At 35.6% G+C, this 22,224-nt stretch overlaps 2 protein-coding genes across 11 annotated transcripts in view; one reads left to right on the plus strand and one right to left on the minus strand.

Moving 5' to 3' along the window:
* The window catches only part of NLRP14 (NLR family pyrin domain containing 14), a 59,475-nt gene extending 53,539 nt beyond the window's left edge, over positions 1-5,936 (minus strand). Inside the window, exon 1 of the mRNA XM_017507192.2 lies at positions 5,610-5,936. The gene's annotated coding sequence lies outside the window, so the exon portion shown is untranslated. The remainder of the gene's footprint in view (positions 1-5,609) is intronic.
* Positions 5,937-6,016: 80 nt separating this feature from the next.
* The window catches only part of ZNF214 (zinc finger protein 214), a 19,774-nt gene continuing 3,566 nt past the window's right edge, over positions 6,017-22,224 (plus strand). Inside the window, exons 1-5 of one of the 10 annotated variants that reach the window (XM_037730944.1) lie at positions 6,017-6,289; positions 6,721-6,849; positions 7,245-7,333; positions 17,654-17,705; positions 22,010-22,156. In XM_037730944.1, the coding sequence (XP_037586872.1) occupies positions 22,030-22,156 (127 nt within the window). In that variant the 5' untranslated portion in view covers positions 6,017-6,289; positions 6,721-6,849; positions 7,245-7,333; positions 17,654-17,705; positions 22,010-22,029. Of the gene's footprint in view, positions 6,290-6,657; positions 6,850-7,244; positions 7,334-16,355; positions 16,374-16,491; positions 16,509-17,653; positions 17,706-22,009; positions 22,157-22,224 lie in introns of those variants that run through there. The other 9 variants (XM_037730943.1, XM_017507194.2, XM_037730945.1 and 6 more) reach the window with 9 other exon arrangements.

Below are 22,224 nucleotides of genomic sequence, written 5' to 3' on the forward strand. Positions count from 1 at the left end.
TATAAACTCCTTTTTCTTCTTGTAGAACTTTTATGTCTGCATAATAGGTTTTAGATATCTATTATTTAAGCCTATTATCTATTTTTCATGATTTCAAACTCTTTTTCCTCTTCTATGCTTTCAGGTATTTCATATAGGATACATTTTAGCTCAAAAAGTGACCATTTTCCCCCACCAATTCAATTGCTAACATGCTTAATTACAAAAAAATACAGATTTTCTTTTCACATTTTACTCACATATTTTCTCATTAAAATGTACAAATGTTCTAAGCTTATTAGAGATATTTATAAAAACACAGTGTAACATAGACTTGTATGCATGCACACATACATGCTCATGAAACATTTATGACAGATATGGATACAAAACAGCAGGGGTAAGAAAGGAGGTCCACAATACCCACACAGATTCCAGAGACCTCTCTCAGTCACAACGTTGTGTTTTATGGCCAGCAAGTGAACCACTAAGATATTTTGATTTCAGGGAAGCCACAGCTCATTCAAGTAGGGGGTCTTTTATACTACTCCTGTCACGTAGCTAAAACCAAGCTATGGGACCAGGTTCAATGGCAGAAACCAGATGCAAACCATTAATCAATACATTTTCTATAAGTAACACTGGCAGATTTCCCTGTTGGTATTTTTTGGAAAACTATGTTAGCACAAAGCTACATTAATTCCTATGTAGTATATTCTATTCAGGTTTGGCCAAGGATCAATATCATGGCTCCAGGCATCCCTGGAAATATTTGTAGGTTTTCAATATACCAGTTGAGAGTTACAATGAAATTATACACTGTGGATTAGCATTTTTCATCAGGTGTGGAAAATTCTAAATCATTATTTCTTCACATATTGATCTTTGCTCATTTTATCTTTTCTGAGGCTCTAATTTTGTATGTTAGATCTTTTCACTGTGTTCCATATATTTCTGATACAGTTTGGATGTTTGTCCCCACTGAAATCTCCTTGTTGAAATGCAATCCCTAAAGTTGGAAGTGGGGCCTGGTAGGTGGTATTTGGGTCATGGGGGTGGGTCACTCATGGCTTGGTAATATACTTGTGACAGTGAGTTCTAACGATATCTGGTTGTTTAAGTGTGTGGAGCCTCCCTATGCTCTCTCTCTCTCGCTCCTTCTCCCACCATGTGAGACATGCCCACAGCCCCTTCACCTTCCATCATGATTGTAAGCTGCTTGAGGCCTCCCTCAAGCAGATACCAGCACCGTGCTTCCTGTAAACCCTGCAGAACAGTGAGCTAATTAAACCTGTTTTCTTTATAAATTACCCAGTCTCAAGATATTTATTTTATACAAGAATGGCCTAATGCAATTTCTTATGTTCTTTATGTGCCTTCTACTCTGTACTTTAGCTTGGAGATTTTATTTACATATAAATATATATTTTTATATAAATATTTTACATTTATATATTTTATATATAAAATAAAAATTTTATAATACAAATGTTTTTATATAAAACCAAAATCTCCAAGCTCAACATATGAACTAAATTATATGTAATATATAATTAAAATTATATATTTAAAATTTTATTTTATAAAATATATACTTTATAAATCTTAAAATATCTAAGATTTTATATTTATAAAATTAAAATATATATTTAAAATTTTATACATGCATATAAAATGGTAATCTTCTTATTCAGGTATTTGTATTCTTTCCTCTTCTCCTCTGGTGGATTTGATCTGCTATCATACACATTGATTACATTCTCAATTTTAATTTTATTCATAAAATTTTAATTTTCAATTAAAATTCCTGATCTTAACTCTTCTCCATTATTGAACATATTCATCAGAATTATGTTTAAATATATATTTGTTATCTGAATAATTTAGTCAACCATGAATTTGTTTCTATTGCCTTTTTTCTTTCTGTCCTTATAATTTTTGGTTGAATATCAGTCTTTGAATATGAAATATTGTAGAAGTTCTGAATAATATTCCTCCTGAGAGAGTTCCTCTCATAGGAAGATAGGGCAGGCAGATAATACCAATCCAGTCAGGTATGGAGCTGACTCAAAGTTGAATTGCAGCTACATCTCTATTTACTGCCAATTTACTTCTGTTCTTATTCTCCCTATCTTGGGGGAATATTGGCCTCTGCCCTTTAGCAGGTATATCTCTTCAGATACACATTTTGTTTCTCTGAAAACCGAATCCTCTTAGCTTTTTTTAAAAAATTTTGGTTAGTTCCTTGAGGTTCAGTTCTGATTAATGGAATATTTTAAGTGGAGGGAATTCTAGTTGGCTATCTATTCCTTGGTGGGTTTTGAACTACAATTTTGATTTCCCCTGATCTGTGATGAGACTTCTGAAAATTTTCTGTGCATATCAACAGCCTTCTTCTTTTTTCCCTGTTCATCTTAAGAATTCTGCTAATTGTTGAAGAGAAAACCACCAAGTTTTGGGTTGGCTGATTAAAGAAAGATTCCCTTTTCATCAGGATCTTGGCCCTAAATTCCTTGCTGTCTTGTCAGACATGACTCTAATTTTTTTTTCTTAGTTATGTGACATTGACCAAAATTATGGAAAATTCTATGCCCTCTAGCCACAGTCCTATTGTTGCATCCAAGCGAGTTAGAAGGAAAATGCCACACTCTGAGTTCCAAATTAAGAGTCCTTTATTAGCCAGCAACTAAGAGACGGCTAATGCTCAAAATTCTCTTAGACCCAAGGAAGGGGCTTGATTTCCCTTTATACTTTGATTTAGGTAGGGGAGGGGGAGCCTAGCTGAAGTGGAATTTTACAGAAGTAGAACAAGCAAGTTAGATAAGGAAGCTGGTAACCAGGAGGCAGGAGGTTTCCAGGATTGTTGGTTGCTAAGGGTACTTCCACACAGTCATCAAGGGGAGCGGCAGGGGGAACTTTCCATACAATCAATCACCAAGGAAGGTATTCACAACAGCTGGTAGACTTGCCAAGCAGAATGCAGTTACAATGGGTTACAGGTACTGTGAACAGTGTGAACCACTCTTAATGATTCAAAGCTTTCAGGGCAGCATGACTCAGTAATGCACCTGTGGGGGTCGAGGCAGGGAGGGAGAAGCTAAGCTGGAGCTTACTGCTAAAATGGAGTCAGTCAGGCTAGCCCAAGTTAGGCTACCACACTATTCCTAGATTCTTCAATTTTTTGCTATGAAGAATCTGTAACATCTTGGACTAAGAACTTGGGCTCTCTCTCTCTTCCCATGCAAGGCAGTTTCTTCACTCCCCCCCACCCCAGGTACATCTCTAGGCATCTGGGACTGTTCCCAGGACCCCCATCAGAGCTAGTGCTTTGGGTCTCTACACGTTCAAGCCAGGGAGGGTCCATGCCCAATAATTTTCAAAATGTAGTTTCCAGAGTCATAAAAAATACAGATGCTCATTGTGTGGTGGACCCAGGCAGTTAGGCTCTGGGCCACCCACCCCTGCTATACTCCAAACTGTAACTGGGTAGAATTCATTCCTAAAAGTCTTGTGTATGCTGTACTTGGTGCTCTTCATTATTCATACTGGCCTCTACCCTTTAGCAGGTATATTTCTTCAGATACACATTTTGTTTCTCTGAAAACTGGATCCTCTTAGCTTTTTTCTCTTTTAATTTTGGTTAGTTCATTGAGATTCAGGTCTGATTAATGGAATATTTTAAGTGGCAGCAGTCATACAGATGGGGATGACAAAGAGGTCTCTACTTCTGTTGACCATTGAATAGAATCATAAAGCCTGCCATTTGCCTTTGGGAGAACCTGGAGAAAATCTTTTTGCTCTTTCGTCTCCTTATAATCTCTCAGATTTAGTACAGGGACAGTCAGTTTACATGTTCAGCTTCTTCATGGCCTCTGAGAGTCAAGGAACCCCAATAAGTTTATAGAAGTCTCTTAGATGGTCCACAGATGTGAGGTCCAGGCTTTTTTGAAAAAATGCTGTTTTAAGTTCTCATGCCTAGGCTTTGATGCTGTTCTCTACATTCTTATCTGGCCCATAAGGAAAGGGATGTGGAGAGGTCTAACACTAGGTCTCTAAGAGAGTGCTCAATCCCAACATTTCTCATTATAAACCTCAGTATTCTGGTTTAGGAGAAGCAGACAGCAATAAGCAGGAAATAGAGGAGTTCATTGAGGCAGCCATTTCTTATCATCTCCCTTACAATCCTCATATATATTTTACAGAGAGCCTTCCTGCGATTCATCTTATGAAATGGGAGAACTACTCACTTTCTTTTACATGAAAAAACCTTGGTTTTTCCCAGTATTTACCAACTTTGGCATGGAGAAGATATTATCAGTGTGTCTGGAGTTAAAGGCCTTTACATGAAAAAACCTTGGTTTTTCCCAGTATTTACCAACCTTGGCATGGAGAAGATATTATCAGTGTGTCTGGAGTTAAAGGCCTAATCCTTAAGGATTAGTGTTCTTAGTTAATTAGCAAACAATCAGTTGCTTAAAACAAAATCCTAGGTTCCACTTCCCTCTCAAAATAAGTTCAAACACATCAAAGTCCAGGAGACTCAGTTATACCTTTCACATCCTTGATACAAAATAATTTAGTTTCAAAGCACACTATTTTTTTTAAATGATAAGTTAATTATAAACATCAATAGCCAACTCTTGATATTTTTGTTCTAGGAATACTGAAAAGTAAATTACGTGGCTTATCCAGATTATTCCTTAACAATAATGAGTAATATTCTCAGGGTGGAAGCAGAGTGGCAGAACAGCCCACTTCCAGTGTTCCTTCTTACTGGTCAATGTCTTTGCATTCAGTAATTCAACTATCAATTGTAGCTATTTAAACACATTGCAATTTACAGGTGAAAAAACTTAAGGGTGAGCGGTTAAACAACGTGCTCAACACCACCTAGTGGATAACAATGATTGATAGGTTTTAAAGTTATTCCAGTCAGACAACAAAGCCCACATTTTAAAAATGCTATGCTGTACTCTCTGAATGTTGAAGCCAGGGAGGTTTCACGCCCAATAATTTTCAAAATGTGGTCGCCAGAGTTGTAAAAAATGGAGGTGCTCGTTGTGTGGCGAACTGAAGCAGAAAGGCGCTGGGCCACCCACCCCTGCTAAACACCAAACTGTAAATAAACAGTTCACATTTAGAGTACTTCCTATGTGCCAGGAACTGGTTTAAGCATTTTAACTACACTAATCATTTCAATCTAACAAGTCTGTAAAATAGTTACTATTATTGGCAATTAATATTAAGCCTATTAAGCTGATGCGTAAAGGTTAGGTAATCCAGCCAATAGCTCAGAACTGGTGTTGCCAAATTAGAATCCAAGGAGTCCCTTGCTTTTAATGACTATCCTACCAAAAGTTCCTTGCCCAATAAAATGTTTGAATATTACTAATCCAGCCCAAGTATGAGGGACAGGGCCCAAAGATGCGAAAATATTTTCCTTAGGACACTGAGGAGGGGCTCATCTTCTCATGGCTTCATCTCAGCTCCACTGTGCGTTTCCCTTCTCTGCCTGGACTCTCCAGAGCAGCCTGGGACTTGGCAGCAATGAGGGAGGGAGGAAAGCCCCACTGTACCAGGAACGAAGAGGGTCTCTGTCAACAACAGGGCGGAATTTGAAAAGCGCTAACCTTGAGTTTAGAGCGAAGCTAGCTAGTGCCAGGGATAGTGGGGTGCCCGTTCCGCCGAGGGCGCGGAACAGCTAGGACAACCACGCCTTGCCAACCAAAGGCGACCTGACAGCGTTTCCTTGGGTTCGCGTCCACGGGTTCCGCAGTGGCAGGCGGTGAGGGTCACAGAATTCTCCGAAGCCAAGCGCTCCATTTCCCTTTAACTCCAGCCACGCCCCACTTTCTGGGGCCCTAAAAGCATCGAGAACACTCCTATTCCATTATTGCCGGTGTGTCCTCGCCTTATCCCGGAGCGCACAGCCTTCCAGCGCAGGAATGACAGTGGCCAAAGGTCTGGAGGCGCCGGATCTTTTGGCCAATCAGGGGTCACGTTCACCTGCGCTCTCTTCCCGCCCCGCCCCCCCGTATCCATGGAAACACCGCAAGTGTCTACTCCAACACCCGGGACTTCCGTTTCGGTCCAGCAGGGCTGCGGCCATTGTTTGTGTGGACCGAGTGTTTTGGTCATCCCGGTCCACTCTCTCAGGTTCCGTTAAGTGACGTGAACTCTCGGGAGGACTAAGCCAGAAGCGGACAAGAGCAGGACGAGCTGTGTTTGAAGGAAGAGTGACAGAAAATCGAGGGTCTGGGACTGAGAAGCGACTCCGGTTTAGAAATCCCGGAGACACCCGTGTAGGTGGGTACGTCACGGCTTTTCTCCCACGTGAAGACTGAATAAAGGCAAGGAGAAGAGGGCAGAAGTAGTTTGGGCCCTGAGGTGTGGGTGCCTGGCGTTCGGTTCTAGGGCAGAGTTCTGGCCGGGATCTGGATTAGCAGCGGAGGCCGCGCGAGTCTTCGCTGCAGGAGCAGAGGTTCCGCAGATCTGTGGCCTAGACCCGGAGATCCAGTTCCCAGAGAACCGTTAGTGTGTCTGGTTCTCTGTTGTTTACACTCGAGCAGCCCGTGACGCGCTGGGGGAGCCCAAACCTGTCCTGCTCTTGGGGCATGCATGAAACGTTTTTCATCCAGAGAAAGAGGGCTCTTAACTAATTGCTTATCATTTGCCCAGGAACCTACCTGTGATCAGCAAGGAAGGACTGGGGTGACAAAGGCTCATGCCCCCATTTTACAGGTAAGGAAACTGAGGCCTTGGAGATTTAGAAGTTTGGTCCTCTTTAAAGTTCTACAAGTTCTTGATGCAGAATTGAGACTGATCAGGACCTGGGAGCCCCAGTTCTGGGCTACTTCTCTAAGACTCCAGGTACCTTAAATCCAGTATTCCTGTTTAACAAGCAGGGGAAGGCAGTGGAATGATTTTCTACTTAAACTGAACAAAATAAGAAAAATACCTTGAGAATAGATACTATTTAAGTGTGCTGCTGCTTTTCTGTTAGTAGTAGTAATAATAATAATAATCTCAATAAATAAATGAGTTGTAGCCTTTGAAGTTTCTAAAGGGTTGGAAATAAATCCCATGGTGCCAGTGTTCATAGCTCTCCTTTCTGGTCATTTAAGGGAAACAAAAACATTCAGAGGCTTCTTATTGACCTCTTGTTAGGAGATTTGTGGGTCATACCCAGTTAGTATATGGGGAATTTAATGAGTTTGGGAATTTAAAGTCATACCCAGGTTTTCAATTCCCCATTTCCTCCTCAGTTCAGCCATCTCAGCACTCTACCCTTCCCTAGAAGAGGAGCACAAAGGAGGAAGGAATGTACACTGCTTTCCTCAGAGCCTGATCCCAGGTGAGGATGATTGTCTTTTCTCATTTATAAAATGTCCCTGCATTCTCCATGGGTGGAGGAGGTAGTGGAAGCGGCACTGAAGATGGATGGACTGCACAGAAAATGTTCCTCACTTGCCTGAGAAAATTTCGAGCATGCAGGCTTGACTTTGGCCCACCCAGTGTCTTTTCCCAACATTTACTCATTCATTCATTCAGTCACTCAAGTCTACTGTATAATTCATACTGTTATTGGTGTTCTGAGATAAAGGAATATAAGAATGTCATGGCCGAGTGCAGTGGCTCATTCATGCCTGTAATCTCAGCACTTTCGAGGCCAAGGTGGGTGGATCACTTAGGTCATGAGTTTGAGACCGGCCCGGCCAACATGATGAAACCTCGTCTCAACTAAAAATACAAAAATTAGCCAGGCATTGTGGCAGGCATCTGTAATCCCCGCTACTGAGGAGGCTGAAGCAGGAGAATTGCTTGAACCCGGGAGGCTGAAGTTGCAGTGAGCCAAGATGGCACCACTGCACTCCAGCCTAGGCGACAGAGGGAGACTCCCTCTCAAAAAAGAAAAAAAATGTCTTCACATTGGGGGGAATAAACTGTATGAGATTAGTAATAATTTCTGAAGTTATCCACATTAAGCAGTGCTAGAATGAGTGGCACTTAAAACACAGCAAGAGGAACTCAGATTTGAACAATTATGAGTAGGAAGATACCATTCTAAACAGGAAAGCTATCAATTAATTTCAGGTAAAATTTGAGGGAACAAATAAGGAAACCAGGCTAGTGACAGGGAAGTGTAATATGAATGTATAAAGCCACATTGTGGAGGGCAATTAATGTTTAAATTTGTAATTTATTCTTGTGCATTTCTTCACATGAACCATATTGACAGAGAGCCATTGTTGACCTTTGGGTGTATTTACTTGTAGTCTTTTATCTAATACTTATTGTATATATGTACTCATTAGTCTGTACAAATACTGATAGGTATGTATACATGTTCATACACATGTAGAAATATACATATATAGGCATATGCACCCATATACACACATGTATATAAAGAGATTAGTATATATAAAACATTAAATTAAAAAATTTGAGTCATGACAGCTAGGCTCCATGAGGGCAGGAAATGTACCTGGTATATAGAACTGTACTATGCATATACTAAGCACTCAGTAAATATTTACTGAATGTATGAATAGCTGTTATTTGTATAAATTTTTCACTTAACATATAATGAGCATTTTTCCAAGCATGTTTTGGTAGCATGAGTTTTATTGACACCATACTGTTCCATTCTAGATATATACTATGCTTTATGTATTTTTTTTTTTTTTTTGAGATTGTTGCCCAGGCTGGAGTGCAGTGGCATGATCTCAGCTCACTACAACCTCAGCCTCCTGGGTTCAAGCAATTCTCCTGCCTCAGCCTCCTGAGTAGCTGGGACTACAGGTGCACACTGCCATGCCAGGCTAATTTTTTTGTATTTTTGGTAGAGACGGTCTCAAACTCCTGAGCTCAGGCAATCTGCCCACCTTGGCCTCCCGTTGTTTGCTTTTATTGGGGAAAATTTAGTATTTCCCAATATTTTGTTGTTATAAATATAATAAATATTCTTATACATAATTTGCTAAGTATATGTCTTTATTTTCTCAAGATAAATTCTGAGAAATAGAAAAACAGAATCAAAGAATATAACCATGTTTCAGGCTTTTGAAAAAACTCAAGTTCTCTTTTAGAAATGTTACATGAACTTTAACTCCTACAACCATTTGATAAATGATTCTATCTTACTCTTTACCAGCATTGAGTATTAATTTTTAAATTTTGCCTTGATTTGCATCCTTTTAATCCTTAGAAGGGTTGACTTTTTTACATATATTCATTGATTCTTTGTATTCCTTCTTTGATGAATAGCCTTTTTATATACATCACTGTTTTCCTACCAAATTTTTTGTTTCCATTTGATAGTAGATATTCGTGTATGTAAAACATATAAACCATTTATCATATGCTCTAAATATTTCTCCTAGTTTATCATTTGCCTTTTACTTTAAGGACTTGTTTATATGTTTTAAATTTGCATAAAATGAAATCTTATTTCTTTTACTTATTTAGTTTTGTGCTTTGAAATCTGTTCTTCATTTCCAAATTTAATACATAATTTCATTTTCCTGTTTCTTAATTGTGTTAAGTATTTTAAAATCTTAATTTTTAAATCTATCAAGAATTTATTTTGATGTGAGAAATGACAGAATTTAAACCTTCTTTTTACTTCCTACTTATTTAATTTTTCCACTAACATTTATCTTCTCCATTGACTGTGGTGCTACCTTTTCATATACAAAATTACACAAAAACATATGTATACAAAGATTACTTTTGAAGCTGTCCTCTTTTGTCAACGCTTTTCTCAATTCTTATACTTGTATCAGAGTGTTTTTATTGTTGTTCCTTTATGTGTGTGCATTTGATGGGCAATGAAGAAGAATGTAGCCTTTCTTTTTCACTCGATGAAGATAAAAAGGAGAGAGGATGGCTTTTTCCACAGAATAATATGATGATGATTGCCATTTTGGACCAAGAGATGTAAAAGGCACATGTAATAAGTTTTAGATAATAAACATATTAACCTTTCATTATGTTTAAATCAATATAGCACATTGGTCATAGTATAGACTCTAATTTCACTACCTAAGCTTGTTGCATGTCTATGACTTCTTAATACTGTGAACTAGATTGAATTATTTAGCCAGTCTTTCATCTTTATAGTGGAGAAATAACAGCTACTGTGTAGGGCTGTTAAGAATGTTAAATAAGATCAGACAGGTAAAATTAACTTAGAACAGTGCGGGACATAAAGAAATCACAATTATTCCATTAAGTTAGCTATTATTTGAAATATAATGCCTATCTGAAATAATTCTTTTTAGTCACTAAAACATAAGAATTGAGACAGAGAATCAAGCTTAATTTTTGGGGGAAGCAGATGTCATCATTTGTCACAACTTCATTAATTGAATAAGCCATCTTTCCCCCACAAATTTGATGGAATCTTTGTCATGTGTAAAATGAACTGTTGTACTTGTGTCCATTTCTGGATTCGTAGCCATTTCTGTTGATCTTCTCTGCTCCCATGTCAAGCCATGTTACGAATTACAGAGTCCTTATTAAAGTTTTAGTATGCCATTGAATCAGCCTCTCCTCATTATTCCTCTTTCAAAATGATTTTCTTGGAAAAGCATTTGAAAAACAGTTTGTTACAGCTCTTCCACCCCCACATCAAAATCAAGATTAATATCTTGATTTAATCCCCTTGAAAAGAGATGTTTAGTTAGAACAAAATTATATTTATTTCTGCTAAGACCGAGCAGAGTCTTCTTGTTTCTTCAACACTATTTTTTTGTGCGTTTTTTTTTTTTTTTTTTTTTTGTGACAGAGTCGTCTTGCTCTGATGCCCAGGCTGGAGTGTAGTGGCATAGTCTTGGCTCATTGCAACCTCTGCTTCCCGGGTTCAAGGGATTCTTGTGCCTCAGTCTCCCGAGTAGCTGAGATTACAGGTGTGAGCTACCACGTCTGGCTAATTTTTGTATTTTTAGTAGAGATAAGGTTTCACCATGTTGGCCAGACTGGTCTTGAACTCAAGTTATTCATCTACCTTGGCCTCCCAAAGTGCTAGGATTACAGGCATGAGCCACCATGTCTGGCTCCAATCCTATTTTTAACACTGAAAATTCTAAAACTATATATAGGTTCTAAGTATTTTTGGTAAATGTATTTTTAGGAATTTATATTCTTATTGCTATTGTAAATTTCATTTAAAAATAGTTTATAATTATTACTTATATGTCTGAATGCTTTTTCTATACTCTTAGATTTTATGTAATTTGAACTTTATTGTGATGTATTTCATAAAACCAAAAGAATATATGAAATCATATATATGTACAATTTAAAATATAACAACATGGATACCCACCATTGAAATCAGCATATACTATTTTTTCTTTTTAAGACAGACTCTCATTTTCTCTCCCAGGCTGGAGTGCAGTAGCACAATCTCAGCTCACTGCAACCTCCACCTCCCAGGTAATATTTCTATTTTTTGTAGAGATGGGTTTTCGCCATGTTGGCCAGGTTGGTCTCTAACTCCTAGCCTCAAGTGATCTACCTGTCTCAGCCTCCCAAAGTGGTGGGATTGTAGGCATAAGCCACCATGCCCAGCTTAAATCAGCATAAACTTTTAAAAGCCGGCTGATGATTCCAGAATTTCTTTCCCACTCCTTTCCTAAAGGAGCAGCCATATCTTAAATGTTGTTATTCCTTAGTTTTTTTTTTCCCTGTTCTTTTAACTACATGTACATTTCTAAACAAAATTGTTTAGTTTTTCATATTTTTGAACACTATATAAATGGAATCACGATATATTCTTCCATGAATGGGGTCTTTTGCGTAATGTTAAGTTTTACAATGCATCCATGTTGATTCATGTAGTTGTAGTTCATTTTCACAGCTGTGTACTATTTCATAGTATGAACAATTTATCTTTTCTACTGTTGTTGGACTTTTTGGATTGTTTTGGTTTTTTACAGTTACAGGATTTATTATGCTCTGATTGTTCTTGTACAGATCTTTTGGTATACATGTGTAATCTCTAGTTTATAATTCTAGTAGTAGAATTTCTGAGATCACGAATTCCCTTAAAATAGCTAATAGTTTTCAGGTGATTTTCTTGGATCTCTCAGATATGCAGTTATATCCTCTACAGATAATTTTGTCTAATTGTATTGTCATGTGTTTTCATAGTAGTGGTTTAAAAATTGTGGAACTGCAGAATCCTTGTTAAGTTTCCAGTTTTAATTAGAATGACTTTAATGTTTTACCTTTGGGTTTAAGATATGCTTGTGTGCCTTTTACTTTGTTTTGTTTTGCATGCTTTGTAGTTTTAAATGGAGGATGCCTGTTGAATTTTAAGAAGTATACTTTTTGGCATCCATTAAAATAATCATATGGCTTTTCTTATTTGATGTTATTATAAAAGTTTAAAGTTAATAGCTTTCCTAATTTGAACTTTCCTTTACTTTCTGGCGTAAACTACCACTTTACCATGCTATAATATGCTTTGGTATTACAATAGATTGAATTTTCCAAAGATGGCCATACTTATAATTTATGCTATTTTCATGCTCTTCTTACAACATGACTGACACTGTTTCCACTGAAAGGTGAGGTCTTTGTCCTGCCCCTTTCAAATACAGCCGTGGCTTGTGATTGCCTCATCAGTGGAGTATAGCAGAAGCGATAGGATGTGACCTCCAAGGCTAAGTCATAAAAAGAATGCAGTTTTTGCTTGCCTTTCTTTCTTTTGGGAAACTTGCACCGTGTTGACAGATAGTCCCTACCATTTGAAAGGACCACATGGAGAGAAACATATCTCTCATCAACATTTAGACCAGCCTGCTAGCCATGTGAGTTAGCCACCCTGGAATTGAATCCTTCTTCTCAGTCAAGCCTTTTGATGACTGCAGATCCAACAACTCAACAATCTTGTGAGAGATTCTAATTTTACTACTATAGTTTTGGTGATATGTCAGTATCTGGTAGTCTTCCTGTTTGGTTTACTTGTCTTTACCAACTTATTTCCTTCCTTGTCAGTTTTAAGGAAAAGAAGTCTATTGTGTTCCTCAAAATAGCCATCTGGAAATTTGACTGGAATGTATGGAATTTAAGTTACTCCATCCAAGAGCACGGAAGCATGCTTCTCCTTTTATTTAGATAATTTTTCTTCTTTATTGGAATTTAGAAGCTTTCATCAAAGAAATCTTTGTATTCTTGGTTAAGATGGTTTTGTTTTGTTTTTTTCTGGTGTGAATGGTATCTTACTTTCTAGTAGTTGATTACTAAATCAGTTAAGCTATTTCTTTATTGTATCGGTTTTTTGTTTGTTTGTTTTGCTGAACTCTCTTAACTTATAGTTTGTTGTATACTCTTGGTTTTTCTAGGTAGATGGCCATAACTATAAAATAAGGACATTTTATATTTTTGCTTCTAATCCTTATATCTTTAATTCTTTTTCTTATAGTATTTGCCAGAATCTCTAATGCTGTGTTGAGAGCAGCAGTGATGATGGTCATTCTTGTTACCAGTGTAAAGGGAATATATGAATTTTCTCCATTAAGCTTAAAGTTCTTGATATTTAACCTTTGCCACTTTAGGGAGTTTATGTTTTTCCTCTAGTTTGCTAAAAATGTTTTTAAGACAATATATGAATGTTGAACTTCCTGAACTTTATATCACATGGTTTTTCTGCATCAGTTGAGATTATTATGGATTTCTTCTGTAGTCTATTGATATAGTGAATTATGTTAATGGGTTTTTCTCATGTTGAGCAATCCCTGCATTCCTATAATAAACTGTCTGATCATGATGCATATATTCGATATATTACTGAATTTAATTAGCTAATATTTTATTTAGGATTTTTGAATATTTACAAAATTTACAAATGAGCCTGTAATTTAATTTTATTTATATTGTTCTTATCTAGTCTTGGAATCAAAGATTATGCTAGCTACATAAAATAAGTTGGCAATTTTCACTCTCTACTTTTGAAAACAATGTATTGTAATAGTAATTAACTTAATTACATGTTTGATAAAACTCAACTATAAAACTATTAGAACCTTGGGATTAGGGAGAGAGAGGAAGAGTGTGGCTACCATTTTAATTTAGTACTTACTAGTCTATATAATTTTTTTGTCTTTCATATTTTTTGCCATATTTTATTTTTTGTACTTTACTGGGAATTGGTCCCTTTATTTAGTTACATATTTCTGTATATTTGCCTATAGCTCATAAATATCCTTATATATATAGTTCACAACACCTTTGCATCATTGAAAAATCTTATATTTGAAATTATTTTCCCATTTTGCCCTGTATTTTTTTCATAGCTGTCTTTTTGAAAATCTGACTTTCATTGATCTGACATTAAATTTTTAAGAGCATCTTTTGGCTTCATGCATTTTCTCAATCATTTGTTTCTTATATCTTTCACTTCCACTTCATTCTTCTTTTTTGAGTTTGCTATTTTTTTTTAATGGGAGATAGTTTCTCTTTTTTACATTCCTGAGTTGAATGCTTCATTTCTACTCATTTTTTTAACTTTTAATATGAGGGGTATCTATGCAGTTTTGTTATATAGATAAATTGTGGGTCATGAGTGTTTGGCATTCAAATTACTGTGTCCGCCAAGTAAAGCATAGTACCAGATAGGTCGGTTTTTGATCCTCTCTTTCTCCTCTCTTTATCCACCTTCAAGTAGGCATATACCCGGTAATGGAATTGCTAGGTATGGTAATTCTGTTTTAAGTTCTTTGAGAAATTGCCACACCACTTTCCACAATGGCTGAACTAATTTACATTCCCACTAGCAGTGGATTTAAGTATTCCCTTTTCTCTGTTACCTTGTCAGCATCTTATTATTTTTTGAATTTTTAATAATACCGATCTGACTAGTATGAGATGGTATCTCACTGTGGTTTTGATTTGCCTTTATCTGATGATTAGTGATGTCGAGCATTTTTTCATATGCTTGTTGACTGTGTGTATGTCTTCTTTTGGAAAGTGTTTGTGTATGTCCTTTGCCTACTTCTTAATGGGGCTGTTTTTTTTCTTAATTTGTTTAAATTTCGTATCAATTCTGGACATTAGATCTTTGTCAGATGCATAGTTTGCAGATATTTTCAATTCTGTAGGTTGTCTATCTACTTTCTTAGTTTCTTTTGCTGTGTAGAAGCTCTTTAGTTTAATTAGGTCCCATTTGTCAATTTTTGTTTTTGTTGCAATTGCTTTTGGTGTCCTCGTTATGAAATCTTTGCCAAGTCCTATGTCCAGAATGGTATTCCCTAGGTTATCTTCCAGGATTTTTATAGTTTTAGGTTTTCATGGAAGTCTTAAAATCATGTTGAATTGATTTTTATGTACTGTATAAGAAATCCCTGCTCCATTTATTGAATAGGAGTCCTTTCCCCATTGCTTGTTTTTGTCAACTTTGTTGAAGATCAGATGGTGCTAGGTGTCAGGCATTTTTTTTCTGGGCTCTCTATTCTGTTCCATTGGTGTATGTGTCTGTTTTCATATCAGGACCCTGCTGTTTTGATTACTGTAGCTTTTGAAGTCAGGTAACGTGATGCCTCCAACTTTGTTCTTTTTATCTAGGATTGCCTTGGCTATTTGAGCTACTTTTTGGTTTCATATGAATTTTAAAATAGTTTTTTTTTTCTAATTCAGTGAAGAATGTCATTGGTAGTCTGATAGAAGTAACATTAAATCTGTATATTGCTTCAGTATGGCCATTTTGATGATGTTGATTCTTTCTATCCCATGAGCATGGAATGTTTTTCCATTTGCATATGTCGTCTCTGATTTCTCTGAGCAGTGCTTTGTAATTCTTGTTGTAGAGATCTTTCACCTCCCTGGCCAGCAGTATGCCTAGATATTTTATTCTTTATTATGGCTATTGTAAATGGGATCACATTCTTGATTTGGCTTTCAGCTTGGATGTTGTTGGTATTGTAGAAAGCTACTGATTTTTATACATTGGTTTTGTATCCTGAAACTTTCCTGAAGTTGTTAGATGAAGGAGCTTTTGGGCAGCAACTCTGGGAGTTTCTAGGTATAGAATCATATCATCTACAAACACAGATAATTTGACTTCCCATCTTTTTATTTGGATGCCTTTTATTTCTTTGTGTTGCCTGATTGCTCTGGCTAGGACTTCCAGTACTGAGTACTCTGTTGAATAGGAGTGGTGAGAGGGGGCATTTTTGTCTTTTTCTGGTTCTCAAGATGAATACTTTCACTTAGTCAGTTTAATGTTAGTCTAGCTGGGTTTTTTAGTGTTTTTTTCTTTTTTAGACAGTGTCTTGCTCTGTCTTGCAGGCTGGAGTGCAGTGGTACAATCACAGCGCATTGCAGCCTCAACCTTCCAGGCTCAATGGATCCCCACACCTCAACCTCCTGATTAGCTGTGACTACAGGTTTGTGCCACCATGCCTGGCTAATTTTTGTATTTTTTGTAGAGATGGGACTTCTCCATGTTGCCCAGGCTAGTCTCAAACTTCTGGGCTCAAGCGATCTGCCCACTTTGGCCTCCCAAAGTGCTGGGATTATAGGTGTGTGCCACTTTGCCCAGTTGCTCTAGCCATTTTTGTTTCCTTCAAGTATTTCATTTGGATCTTGCAAATATTTTTGTGTAATTATTGTCATTATTATGTTTAGATTTTTAAGAAAAAACAGTTAAGACTTGTTGTTATATTTTCCTTTTAAATCCAAAGGTTATTAATATGTGACTTGGGTTTCAGAAGTGCAGGCTTTTAAAATTCTATTGTTAATATTTTCAAATGTTATTACATTGTAGCTAGAGAATGTATTCTCTATTATGTTGATGCTTTAGAATTTATCATGATTTCTTGTATGGGCTAATACATGGTCTATCTTATAATACTACTATGTATTCATGAAAATAATGTGTATTTTGTATTTTTATGGTGTAGAGTTCAACACAGATAAAATAACAGAAACTTATTATTTGTAGTAGTCTTCATATTATTGGGGTTTTTTTGTTTGCTTGATCTATAATTTTTTGAGAAATTTATTTTGGATATTTTTTCTTACTGTTCATATAAAAAATGTTTTTGTTCCTTACGGCATTTTTGCCATAAATTTTCCTCATCTGAAATTAAGTTTGCTATTTGAGCTTTCTTTTGATTCATATTTTGTGGCATATCTTTTTCTATCCTTGTATTTTTAAATATTTTTCTTTTTAGTGTATCTCTTCTAAACCACATGCTAAATCTTATTTTTTAATCTTTCAGTCTGTCTTTTAATTTGTGAGATTAAATTATTTAAATTTATTATAACTGTTATATTATTTTTTCCATCATTTTCTTTTTTATTTTCTGTTTTCCTTTAGAGCAAGCTGTCTTCTGTTTTTGTTTTTTATAGATTCAATTTTGGTTCTTATGATAGCTGTGCTTAACTTAAAACCCACATTGACTTTTATTTACCCCTACTGACTTTTTAAATGTATTAATATCTAGGTCATATTTCTGATAAGACATGGACTTTAGCACACACCCTTATGTCCTTCTCCTTCTCCCTTCATGTTTGTATTGTCAGGAATTGTAGTTCAGATATATAGGAATTGATATACTTTCTATGTCTCTTTTTTTCTTTGCTCCTATTTTTTGTTTTGTTTTATAATAAAAATAAACTTTGCCAAGGTACTTGATCACCTTTCTTGTCATATCTCATGCAGCCCTTCCTGGATTTGTTTATCTTTTTAATTGACGTGTTAGAAAAATAGAGAGGTAAGTGTATATATTTTAAATATATTTAGGTTATTTATTAAAATAATAGAAACTGTGTGAAATTGAAATCAACATAGATGAAAAGGTGGAGATGAGAAGAAATCAAAGCATAAAACTATCAGTCAATCTAAGAGACAGGAAAGGAAGAATTTTAAAAAATCATATCTTAGATATAAGTCTATATTGGTAATCACAATAAATGAACATGAATAAGATAAATGAGTCATACTGATTGGATGAAAAGCAGAAATCTTGCTCTATGCTCTTTACAAGAGACCTATTTAATGTCACAATAAAAGGTCAGTCATGTTAAATAATGGTAAAGATCCATCAAGAACATGTATTAACCATGAACTAATATGTAGCTAAGAACGTGTTTCAAATTGTATACAGCAAAATCTGACAATAACAAGAAGGAATCAAAACTCCAGATGTATAGAGAATGACTTTAACTGACCTTTCTTGAAAAGGACCTTAAAGAAAACTAATAGCTGGAGACAGCGATGAGAAGACAAAAGAGATACCAAGCTTATATAATATTGTTGGGTGGTTACTTAATACCAAAAGAGTGGAAAATTAGCAAACCCCTGGGAGAAACAGTACATCCTCGTTGGTAAAGGAAATGCAACAAGAATGAACCTGGACATTGGTTGTGCCAGAAAATAAGGAAGCTCTCAAATGCTAAAAAAAAAAAGGTCATATTACATACCCAGGAGCCAACCTGAAGGGATTCCTGCTAGTCTAAGATGAGAGGATCTTGCACATCTAAAAGAAAAATGACTACAATTTAATTGCAACCCATCCAGTATGTAAGAATCAATGAGTTTATGAAAACACTGAAAAGCAATACAAATCTCATTGTCCCTAGTTGTTAATTGCTTTGCCCCATCTCATACTCTGAAAATTGATTTTTAAAAGAGAGTAAGCTGAGAGGGAAACATTTTATCTTGTCCTTTTCTTTAGGACCACATTTCAGAGTAACCAGAATATTTGTAATGGCAGGTTTTTCATTATATAAGAATTATAGCATATATATGCACAGGGAATGGTAGAATTATAGAATTAGACAACCAATTTATAAAACCTAATGAAGTCACAAATCTAGGAAATGATCATCATTTACTGTTAAAACTTTTAGTTAAAGGTTTAAGAGAATGTTAGAATGGAAGGACTGGGCTGACAGCACCTGAAGCCATTGTTCAATTTAGCTAACTGAAATGTACTATAGGAAGTATACAGGCAGGCATTCTTTTTGGAAAACTGTAGTTAAGATCCTGGGATAAAAGAACCAGCTAACAGTGGCCAGGTGCAGTGGCTTACATCTGTAATCCCAGCACTTTGGGAGGCCAAGGTGGGTGAAGCACTAGGTCAGGAGTTCAAGACCAGCCTGGCCAACATGGTGAAACCCCATCTCTACTAAAAATACAAAAAATTAGCTAGGCGTGGTGACGGGTACCTATAATCCCAGCTACTCAGGAGGCTGAGGCAGGGGAATTGCTTGAACCCGGGAGGCAGAGGTTGCAGTGAGCCGGGATCTAGCCACTGTACTCCAGCCTGGGCAACAGTGTGAGACTTGGTCTCAAAAAAAACATAAAAAGAACCAGCTAAGAGAAAGTGAATAAAGAACTTAAACACCACAAGGAAACAATTAGCCATATCACTTTTAACCCTTCATAATTCATTAGTTTGGAGTATATCTCTTATAAGTAGTATGCCACTTTATTTTAAAACTCAATTTTAGTATCCTTTTTTCTATCAATAGGTTTACTTGTCATCTTAGTTTATTGTTTATATAATTCTTAACTTTTTTCTGTTTAGATTTATTGTACTTTCTAATTTTGAATATAGGTGTCTTGCTTTTATTGTTCCATTGGGGGAAAATATTTGTAACATATTTTTTAAAGTATTTTCAAGGGACATTTTGTAGGATTTTTTAGTAAACTGAAATACAGATGCCTGACAATTTCACTTCTAGAAATTTATCATATAGAAATATATCTATCATATTGAAATATTTATATTTATCAAATAGATATATTTATCATATAGAAATATTACAATAGAAATAATGATATATTTAAGAGAATTATTTTGCTATATGTTATAGCCAAGAAATTGCAAACAATCTTAACATCTATTAGTATGGGAACAGTCAAGTCTTGGACATCAGTTAAGTGAAATGCTATGTAACTTTTACAAATAACATATTAGGTATCTATTATTGCATAAGAAATTATTCATTATTTAAAACACTAAACATTATCTCACTCAGTTTCTGAGGCTGAGAAATCTGGAAGAAGCGTAGCTGTCTTAAGGTCTCTCATGAAGTTATAGTGAAGCTGTCAGCAAGGACTGCAGTCATCTAAAGGCTGCACGCACTGGGGTTGGATGACCCACTTCTAAGATAGTTTACTCACATGGCTATTGGCAAGATGTCTCATTTCTGAATGAAAGCAGAAGGTCCCAATTCCTCACCATAGGGTTGCCTAGGATTTTCTCATGACATGGCATATAGCTTTTCCCAGAGCTAGTGATCCAAGAGAGAGAGCAAGAAAGAACCTGCAGTGACTCTTAAGACCTAGCTTCCAAAGTTGCACAACACTACTTTCTTTTCCACTTTATTTCCTATTCATCAGAATTGACTCACTAAGTTCAGCCCATATTCAAGGGGTGCGGAATTAGGCTTCACTTCTTGAATGGAAAGAATCAAATAATTTGTGGCCATATTTAAAAATTACCACAAATAAGATAGGTCTACGAGTACTGAAGTGGAAAGTTGTACACCATATATTAAATGATTAAAAAAAGAAAATTGCAGAATTATCATGTCTTTGTTAAGAAAAAAATCAGTGAAGTATGAATGTGTGCATACATGGAAGAAGGTTAGAAAGAACACAGTGAAAACTGGTTATAGTGGTTATATCTTAAATTATTTGGAGGAGGGTAGGCTTTTAATTTTTATATTACTTCAGTATTTTAAACATTTATGAACTTATTTTCAGTAAGAGAAATGTTTAAATGCTTAAAATTTAAAAAAAAATCCAATAACTACAGATTGATTTTTATTGTACTTTTTATAAAATTAGAGATCAGTGAGTCCATTTATTTTCCAGACAGATACCAACTTTCACAGTTTTCAGTCCTGTAGTTTGGGTTTTTGAGCATCCCAAATTTCTTTATTTATATATTTAAAGTGGATTCATTATATTTTAAATGTATTAAATTTATTTTATAAACATTGAAAATAGAACACTAGATATTTAAATATGTAGTTCTGAATTTTCTCATTCTTGAGTTATTTGTGGTTAATGTTTTATTGTTTAGACATGCATTTTTATGTAGTTTATTTGGAAAATAAACTACATTTATTTTTTAGTTTGGTGGTATATTTTTAGTTTGGTGGTATTTATTTTTAGTTTGGTGGTATATTTTTCACCCTTGAATATTTCAGTGCCTCTTTCCTCTGCCCTTCTTCATTAGCACATTATGACAGTATATGGAAATCTCAATTGACAACCCTTCATCAAATGTTTTTAGTTTATCTCACTTTTACTTAATAGGTAGGCCTAGATTTAAAAACCTCTATGATGTAACTACATAACCTTGTACAAGTAACTTAGTCTTGCTAAATGTTAGTTTGCTTATTCATTTACTAAGAATAATAATACCTTATTGGATTGTTCTGAGAGGAAATTAGATAACATAGCCCTATTCATATAAGAAACGTTCAGTAAGATTTAGCTGCTGCTATGATGGTGCTGCTGCTGATGGTATTTGTGTTTCCTTCCATTTTATTGTAAACTCCTTAAAGTATCTGTATCCTTTATTCTTAGTATGTACTCCATATTTTAAATTGAAATTGATAACTGAGAATGTGTGATCAAAGAAATAAAATGAAAAATTTAAAAAGAAATAAAATGGCTTTGTCACATAACCAATTTATGATTTGTTCTTTCCACTAAAAGAAATACTTATGCAGTTTTAATACATATCTCTTCTTCATTCTGAAATGCATAATTGTAGTAGAAAGCTACCTACAACATGGGATTTCTGTGAGGAGTAACTGAAATATAGGTAAAAAATTTAGTGGTTAGTAGACAAGTGCTAGATAGGTGTTTCTTTTGATAGTGATGATGTTTGATGATTGGATATATTAGTTAGCTATTTCACTACTATTGTTATACTTCTCCTTACCTTTCTTGGTTTTCTTCTTTATTTATTTTTTCTATTTGGCTTGCCACTTACATTATCTGCTAAATGTCTTTATCTTTATTCAACTTCTTACTTAGATTTCTTCTTCCTAGAAAGCCTGATCTTTGGCCAGATGGCAGTAACATTTGAAGATGTGACTATTATTTTTACTTGGGAGGAGTGGAAATTTCTGGATTCTTCTCAAAAAAGGCTCTACAGGGAAGTCATGTGGGAGAACTACACAAATGTCATGTCAGTAGGTAAAGTTTTCCTGTCTCATAGGGAATAGTCGGAGTTTCTTCTTGGAACAGTTTTGTTGAGTATTTTG

Source organism: Cebus imitator, unplaced genomic scaffold (assembly GCF_001604975.1).
Source record: "Cebus imitator isolate Cc_AM_T3 unplaced genomic scaffold, Cebus_imitator-1.0 Scaffold370, whole genome shotgun sequence".
In the NCBI taxonomy this organism is placed as follows: domain Eukaryota; kingdom Metazoa; phylum Chordata; class Mammalia; order Primates; family Cebidae; genus Cebus; species Cebus imitator.